This window comes from Scyliorhinus canicula, chromosome 11, assembly GCF_902713615.1.
Source record: "Scyliorhinus canicula chromosome 11, sScyCan1.1, whole genome shotgun sequence".
In the NCBI taxonomy this organism is placed as follows: domain Eukaryota; kingdom Metazoa; phylum Chordata; class Chondrichthyes; order Carcharhiniformes; family Scyliorhinidae; genus Scyliorhinus; species Scyliorhinus canicula.
The window spans coordinates 14,081,284-14,090,288 of record NC_052156.1 but is presented as its reverse complement, the minus strand read 5'-3'; the positions used below and the strand labels follow the sequence as shown (position 1 = coordinate 14,090,288).

At 45.7% G+C, this 9,005-nt stretch overlaps 1 protein-coding gene across 4 annotated transcripts in view; it reads right to left on the bottom strand.

The window, feature by feature from the left end:
* Nucleotides 1–4,200: 4,200 nt before the first annotated feature.
* The window catches only part of usp4 (ubiquitin specific peptidase 4 (proto-oncogene)), a 97,975-nt gene continuing 93,170 nt past the window's right edge, over nucleotides 4,201–9,005 (bottom strand). For 3 of the 4 annotated variants that reach the window (XM_038812306.1, XM_038812307.1, XM_038812308.1), the window contains 2 exons: nucleotides 8,851–8,939; nucleotides 4,324–5,261 (listed from right to left, as the gene is read on the bottom strand). In XM_038812306.1, the coding sequence (XP_038668234.1) occupies nucleotides 5,121–5,261; nucleotides 8,851–8,939 (230 nt within the window). In that variant the 3' untranslated portion in view covers nucleotides 4,324–5,120. Of the gene's footprint in view, nucleotides 5,262–8,850; nucleotides 8,940–9,005 lie in introns of all 4 variants that reach the window. The other variant, XR_005462388.1, reaches the window with a different exon arrangement.

Genomic DNA, 9,005 nt, shown 5'->3' with positions numbered 1-9,005 from the left:
TGCGCTCTGTGCACCACTTTAGATGACAATTAGATGTTTCCACAGTTCTCCTTCCCTCCTCACTGTGTGTTTATCAGTTCCTCTAATAGTGTGGCTCCCGGAGCACTGGGTATCTTACCGTCTCTTTGCGGAGAAAGTATTTGATTTGTAGGTGCGAGTTCCTGTCCTGTCGGTAGTTCCAGGTCTTCTATGGTTGTTAGTCTGTCCTCTATGTAGAAATTCCTGATTGTTAGCCTCCTCCCGTCCTATCTCCATTCTTTAAAGGTGGTGTCGAGCATGGCTGGTGGAAATTTGTGGTTTCTGCAGATGGAGACTGTGGGAGACATTTTGATCATCTGCACTCTCCATGCCAGGGAGAGCGGGAATACATCCCATCTCTGTAGGTCCTTTTTAACTTTCCGCCAGACTGGTCAGATTGCACTTGTGGATCCACGTCCAGTCATGGGCTATCCGGATCCCCAGGCAGCGGAATTTGTTTTGGGCTAGTTTGAATGGAAGTCCCTCCAGCTCTGTCCCTCCCCTGTTCAGGTTCACCGGGAAAGCCTCGCTCCTACCAGGACGGTGAGCATCGGGGACAGTGGGCATCCCTGCCATGTGCCTCTGTGCAGCTGGAAGTATTCACAGCCGGTGGTTTTGATCTGAACTCTCGCCTTGGGGACATTGTACAGGAGTTTCACCCACGAGGTGAACCCTGCTCCTAGCCCAAACTGCTCCAGTACCTCAAAGAGGTACTTCCGCTCGACTGTGTCGAAGACCTTTTCTGCATCCAGGGAGATGTTCACCCGTTGGGTCTCGGCACCTTCCCCGCCTGCATGGAGCTGATGTTCTCCATGATCTCTCCCAGATCTATTGGTGCTTCCAGTTCCCCCGCTTATCGTCCCCCACGACTGGTATGTCTAGTCCATCAAGGAACCGTTTCATCCCCACGCCCACTCGGGGGGCTCAGAGTTGTACAGCCCTCGGTAGAAGGTCTCAAACACCTGGTTGACCTATTTTGGCTCGGTTACCAATCTTGCCTCTGCTATTCTTTACCTGCGCTATCTCCTTTGTGCCTGCCTGTTTTCTTAGCTGGTGAGCCAGTAAACGGCCAGCCTTTTCTCCGTGCTCATAGAAGGTTCCCGTCTGTCTGACGGAGTTGGTGCACTGCTTTCCTGGTGCATAGAAGGTTAAAGTCCATTTGCAGCTTTGTCCTTGCGCCTTAAGTTCGCCGGTCAGGGCCTCGGAGTACTTTCTGTCGACCTCCACGATGGAGTCAATCAGTTGTTGCCTGGCTGCCCTCTTCCATGTCTAAGTGCCTTACAGGCCTTACAGGCTATAATTTCTTCTCTAATCACAGCCTTCAGTACCTCCCAGAACGTGCAAGGTGAGAATTCCCCTTTCTGGTTATTAGAAATGTACTCGCCTATGGCCTGAGATATTTTTTGGCAGAAGGCCTTGTCGACCCAGAGGTCCATGTCCAGCCTCCATGTGAGGTGCTGGGCATAGCCTGTCTCCAACCTCACATCCATGTAACGTGAAGCGTGGTAGGAGATAACTCACTGAATATTCCGCCTTGCTATCCCTGGAAGCACCGATTTTTCCACTGCAAAGAAGTGTATCCTCAAAAATGTTTTGTGCACCGGCAAAAATAATGAGAATTTCCTCTCGCCAGCATGTAGAAACCGCCATGAGTCCACCGCCCCTATCTGTTCCATGAATGTTCCAGTTTTTGAACCATGTCTGTCTTTTTCCCCGTTCTGGGGTTTGAGGTATGCATTTGAAGCCCCCCCCCTATGATCAGTTGGTGTGTCAATGTCAAGGATTTCTGCCGTGGTTTTTATAAAGTCTGTGTCATCCCAGTTGGGGACGTACACATTTATCAGATCCACTGGTGCCCCGTCCAGGACACCACTGACATGATGTGCCGTCCCCCTTGGTCGGTAATCGTCTTTGTCTCAGTGGACCTCGTCCTCTTACTAATCAATATGGCTACTCCCGTAACCTTTGTCCATAGCATGAATGGTACATCTTTCCCACCCAGCCCTTTCTTACCCGCAGTCTGTCCTTCTCCCTCAGGGGTTTCCCTTTGTTAGGAGGCCGTCGGAAATGGCTGCGGTCGCCATTCTCACCAGGAGGCCGGGCCCCTGCGCGCCAGTGTTTCACTTTGTCCAGGGGGCACACAACATGGCTCCCAACTGTGTACACACACCGTGGGTGGGTCCCTGTACTCTGGCATTTCCCTTTGTTTAGGGACCCTCCGAAGTGGCTGGTTGCGGCGCCATCTTGTTTTCTCTGCCTGCTCCCTACCTGCCAAAGCCAATCCGAGAACCAACTTTTTTTCCCCGTCCTGTTTCTTACGTGTTCCTGTGTCCACCCCCCCTCTGACCAGGCTCTCCCTCCATGCAAAGAGGTACGTCACGGCCCCCCCCCCCCCCCTTTACTGTCCCGTCTTCTCGTGCTCGCTGGCCCTGCCAGTACAGTGGCTCCCCTACCCTAGCCGCTAATTTATGCCCGCTAACTTATGCCCGCTGCCTGTATGCTTTCTTTGCCTATATCCTCACTTGCATTTCCCCGTCCTCGATCTCTCCTGTGACCCGTTTAAAAAAAAAAAATTTAGAGTACCCAATTCATTTTTTCCAATTAAGGGGCAATTTAGCGTGGCCAATCCACCTAGCCTGCACATCTTTGGGTTGTGGGGGCAAAACCCACGCAAACACAGGGAGAATGTGCACACTCCACACGGACAGTGACCCAGAGCCGGGATCGAACCTGGGACCTCGGCGCCATGAGGCAGCAGTGTTATCCACTGTGCTGCCCTTATTGTCCATCCGTAATTGCCCTAGAGAAGCTGGTGGTGACAAGATGCTAGCCTATAAGAATTTAATATCAGTCTGTGAAAACAATTTATAAACATCTCAAATGGTAGTAACCTCAGGAAAGAATTTCAGTAATTTTAGTACCTCTTCTGCTGTGGTGTCAGGCAATACTTGTAACTGGAGAAAAATAAGGGATCTGCAGAATTGTTGAGTTAATTCTAATACAGCTAACTAGAAAGGTAAAAGCTCACTCGGGAAAGAATGTTATACAGATATAAGTCAAAGGACATCATGCCCTTCCCTACGCTCGTTTACATCAGGGTAATTATAAGATGCAATATAATAAAATGGTGGATTCTCCAGTCATTTGAAGGAGAGTGTTCAGCAAGGAAACCAACTGTTCATTGTCTAGAATACTGTTGTCTCGGATTTGATTAATCCAAATCTTGATTTGCAGATCCAATTGCAAATATTACACACAAAATCACTGCTATGTGGTGAAAGCACTGGTTTTTCTGCATGCGCACTTGTCCTGTTGAGTCCTGATTCTTTTCTCACCAAATGTTGAGATGCTGGATGACAGACTTCTCAATTTACATCTATCCATGATTCAGAGAAATAAATGGTGGCAGTTCTACCTTCGATAGATGTAACCATGAACAAAATCCACAAACTGAATCGAAAATATGGCTGTTTTCAACGTTCAGCAGGGCACTGGATCGAACTTTACATTTTAAAAATACTCTACATCTGTGGTTTTGCACATGAAGACACATAATTGAGCACGGTTAGAGGTGATGGGAAGAATGGCAAAAGAGATGTGTTTGGAAGGGCAGCAGAGCATTGCTGTTTCATTGCAGTGACCGATGAATTTGAATGGAGTGAATATTTAAGGATGAAAGGGAGACATTTCAGGGCTGGTTTAAGGAGGATAAAATCAGCTGTCACATTCCAGCTCCAAACCTGAAGTGCTTCTCCTTGAAGGAAGAGGATGGTTCTCAGTGTCTAGAGGTTACATTATAACTGACTTTGATAGACGAGAATAATGTGGCTCCGCCAAGTGCAGTGAAGTGTACAGCAGGCCAAAGACAATGGTGCAAAAGTAATTATAACATTTTCTTATAGGCAAGTATCGCATTTATAATAATTTTGCCAGAGACAATGGCCAACAAGCCTTAAGTGCATTTTGAAACGGAATATTTAGACATACAGTAATTTTAATATACAATAAATTGGTAGGCTTAAGATAGTAGAGAGTTGGTGAACTTCAGGAAAACAGAAATGTTCTCAATATAATGCAAGATGTCACAAAAGACTGTCAAACCAGTGTTTTCTTTCTAAGTTCTTGCTTGAAGGGTGTAGCAGCAGTTTATTACATTATTTCCCATCTGCTTTCCAATTTTTGTTAGAAACCGAAAGGAGATATAATAAAAGTTATAACAGCTCTAATTCATTTTTTATCAAAACCGGGCGTTCGAAAAACACAAAAATTGTTTCCACTAGAGTTACACAGTGAGCCCACATGTCAGACAAGTCATAGCTCCAATCAGCAGTCTTTATTTATGTAGAGATATGTATTAAAACCAGCCACTTACAAAGTGCCAGTTTGAGCAAAAAGACTAGAAGAAACTGATGTGAAATTTACATTACAATACATACCAGCAAGCTTATGCTGGTTTGGATCAGTATCTCACCTGGGGGCTGGAAACCTCTGTTCCTGTGCTGCCTATAATACAATATAATATTACAAATTTTATTATCCAAGTCACAGTAGCCAAACCACAAATAAACCAGTGCTCTGCTACAGATTTATAATGCAAGATTTCCAGGTTAAGATGCAAGGTGTCATTCATGCAAAGAAATACCATTATACCAAGAGGAAACAATACAACCAATACAAGTTTGTGACATAACTTAAAAATCCAAATTGGGCAGAAAATAATCTGGGAAGGAACAGAGTAGAAACTGCAACCCTTTTCAAAACTAAACCAAACCAAACCAAAAACCCTGATCTTAAGTAGCCGATGAGAAAAAACCTCACTTAAAAATTTCCAAAGTAGTTTATTTTACAGTACAGTGACGTTCGTTAATTGTCATCAGAAATCAGTAGATTCTGAAACAGAGCATGACTGAACAAAGGTTAAGCAACTGTTATTTTTTGGTCACCCAGTGATCCAGATCTGACCAATTTTGTTCTAAAAAAGTTGCTGTTATCAAGAGGGTTTTTGTCCCCTACCCTGAAGGCAGCTGGCGCTGATGATATAGAGCAGCATAGTCCAAAAACAGTTGATCTAATTTCTTGTTGGCAAATCATGCACTTTCATCTTAGTTGGTATCCATTTTGTCTTCTTCATTTTTTCTACTCTCACCATTCTCTTCAGCAGAAGGACTCGAGGAAGCAGATGAACTGTTGTAATGGCTATTTGGGTCTCTACGTTGGTAGAAAAGAACATATGCTGCTTTTGTCTAGGAAAAATAGAAATCAGTTAGTGTCATGTTCTGATGCTGCGGGCAATGCAAATCATGAAACAATAAGGCATTTGCTGCTTCTTCCTCGATTCCTTTCCTAATCCATTTCTTCACCTGACTCAAGTCATTCACAGCTATTAAGGGAGTGGGCAATAAGGTGACAGATGGGGCATAATGTGGGCAAGTGCCCAGTTACTCACTTTGGTAGTGTGAAGAGAAAAACAGAAAAAAGTATGAAAGTCTAAATATGATGATGTTCAGACTTGGGTGTACTCAAGGTTAGCACTCAATACAGGAAGACAAATAGTAGTGGCTTTACTGCAAGGGCATTGAGTACAAGAATAAAAAGTTATCTTCCTCCAAATGTAGGGTTTTGATGAGACCATATAAGGTGTATTGTGCTCAGTTTTGATCTTATATTATGTGGGTATATATTCTCTGGAGTTCAGAAGAATGGGAAATATCATCGAAATGTACAAGGCTCTGAAGGGCTCGACAGGGTGCACATGGAGATTGTTTCTGCTAGCAGGGAAATCTAGTACGTGAAGGCACAGCCTCAGGTTATGGGGTTGGTCATTTAGGACTGAAGGAAGGAAGAATCTTTTCACTCAAATTGCAATTCTTTGGAATTGTGAATGTTCCATCATTGAGTTCATTCAAGAATAAACAGATTTTTGGTGTCTCAGGTATTCAAAGGAAGGGAATGAGCAGGAAAATTAAGTTGAGGCAGAAGATCAGTCATGATTATACTGAATGGCAGAGCAGGCTCCAGGGCTGCTTGGTAAAAATGCACTCACTCAAGAGCCTCACTCATTGCCAGAGTTTTCCTTTAAGGGAAACATCTTTCACTCAGTCAAGTGGTTGGAAATTCAATGTTGAGAATCATTATTTTGAACTCAGGCACTTCCCTCGGAGCATTAGCACTTTGCACTACCTACTTATTTTGCAAGGAACATGCTTGGAAGCTGACCATGTGCTTCAACGTGTATGTGAAGAGTACGAAAGTAGAGGATGGAACTTTGAGGTGACCATGTTTGAATGGGAGTGGAAGACATGCAAGCACCTGGTGAAATGGAATTATTAATGGGCAGTGACCAAAGGTTGAAAATGGAGGACTGGCAGTAGAGGAGATAAAAGTTGTTGTTCAAAACAAAGGATGAAGTCCAATTTGATGCATTGACATCACCATGACAACAGTGTTTCACTAGGGTTGCCTGGATGATATGGTTGAGAAGCTGGGTTGAAGGTAAACAAACAGGAAATGATGCTAGAAATACAAGGTTAAAAGTAAAAAATATGAAGACTCTATTCGCTCATCAAGTGAGGTCAGCAAGCAGCTCTGACTTTGATTTGTTCTGGCTTAATCTTAGGCGTGAAACCCTTTTCATTTTTATTTTCCAATTAAGGGGCAATTTAGCATGGCCAATCAACCTACCCTGCACTCTTTTGAGCTGTGGGGATGAGATCCACACAGACATGGGGAGAATGTGCAAACTCCAAATGGTCAGTGACTCCGAGGTGGGATCGAATCTGGGTCCTTGGTGCTGTGACGCAACCTGTTAACCACTGTGCCACAATGCCGTCCTGTGAAACCATATTGAAGAGAAAATGTCACTTTGCTGCATTTATGGAGCTGTTTTTCAGGACATATTGGCAGCAACAGTGACAAAGTGATTGTAATGTATCAGCTAGTGGGAACAGTAAATGTGACCTTGTCAGTGGCATCTATACCGAGAACACAATTTTGTTAAAAAAGCGAAACAGTTAGGCGTTTCGCACATCCTGGTCAGGAGGAGGTTGAAGACTAAGGCATTGATTGATATTTGGAATTATGTATTAACAAAGAAATTTAGTGTTTCTTTTCCAGTGCCTCCCCATATTGATTCCGAAGGCTTTTTTCAAAAGGGTGAACAAGAGTATTCTGGGGTTTGTGTGGGCGCGGAAGGCCCCGAGAGTAAGGAGGGTATTCCTGGAGCAAAGAAGGGAGGCAGGCGGTTTGGCGTTGCCCAACCTGTGTGGGTATTACTGGGCTGCGAATGTGGCAATGATTTGCAGGTGGGTGATGGAGGGGGAGGGTGCCGCATGGAAGAGGTTGGAGGTGGCGTCCTGTGTAGATATGAGTTTGGAGGCTTTGGTGACGGCCCCACTTCCACTTCCCCCCGGCAAGATATTCCACGAGTCCGGTAGTGGAGGCGGCACAGGGGGGAAGTGAAGGCCTCAGTGTGGGCCCCGATACGGGGCAATCACCGGTTGCACCAGGGAGAATGGATGGTGGGTTTGGGAGTTGGCACAGGGCAGGCATCAGACGGATGGGAGACCTTTTCCTTGATGGGAAGTTTGCGACTTTAGAGGAGTTGGAAGGGAAGTGGGGCCTCCCCCCGGGAATGCTTTCAGGTATATGCAGATCAGGGCATTTGTTAAGTGGCAGGTGACGGAGTTCCTGCTGCTGCCGCCTAGGGGGGTGCAGGACAGGGTGCTCTCGGGGACGTGGGTCGGTGAGGGGAATATCTCGGCAATTTATCAGTTGATGCAGGAAGAGGAGGCGGCCTCGGTGGAGGAGCTAAAAGCAAAGTGGGAGGAGGAGCTAGGGGAAGAGATTGAGGATGGGACGTGGGCAGATGGCCTGGAAAGGGTGAACTCGTCCTCTTCTTGCGCACGGCTCAGCTTAATTCAGCTGAAGGTGCTGCATAGGGCGCACATGACAGGGGCCAGGATGAGCCGGTTCTTTGGGGGGGGGGGGGGGAAAGAGAGAACAGGTGCGGGAGGTGCTCGGGAGGCCCGGCGAACCACACCCATATGTTTTGGGCATGTCCGGCATTGGAGGGGTTTTGGAAGGGGGTGGTGGGGACTCTGTCCCAGGTGGTCGGTTCCAGGGTGGAGCCGGGCTGGGGGCTCGCGATCTTTGGGGTAGCATCGGAGCCGGGAGTGCTGGAGGCGAAAGAGGCCGGCATCCTGGCCTTTGCGTCTCTAGTAGCCCGGCGCAGGATTCTTTTACAGTGGAGGGACGCGAAGCCCCCAAGCTCGGGTGCCTGGATTAATGACATGGCCGGGTTCATCAAGCTGGAAAGGGTCACATTTGCCCTGAGGGGGTCGGTACAAGGGTTCTTCCGGCGATGGCAACCTTTTCTCGACTTCCTGGCGAAAGATTAGAGGGTGGTCAGTCTCTGCAGCAACCTGGGGGGGGGGTTCGGGGCTTGTTAAGGGGGTTTGTTTTTGCGACGGTATGCTTGTTATGTTTTTCTTGTATTGTTGTTCGTTATTAATTTATTACTTTGTATCGGGGGATTTCTTTTTCTGTGTAAATTTACACCTTGTTTACTTTAACCGTGGGGAGAAAATTTGTTGTTGAAAATCTTGAATAAAAATTATTTAAAAAAAACAAAGAAATTTAGGAAAGAAATGTCAGGGTATATGATAATCTCAAATCCAAAACTCAAACTCTCCGCATCTGTCAGATTAGTTTGTCCCCAGATTGTGGAATTGGACATACGACTGTTCTATGCAAGCAAATACTCAATTAATTTTTTTAATGAGAATTATTCAAATGAACCATTATATTTTCTGTACTGTGATTAGTGTAACTTACTACTATCTGATCTTCTGATGCTCCTGATACACTACTGTCATCAAAGTAATACCATTGTCCATCAATTTTATTTTTAGCATATGCAGTATCTGTTGGCAGAAAGACATGGGAAGTTATACTTTGACATCCACAAAAAATGTTAATGTCCTTCGATT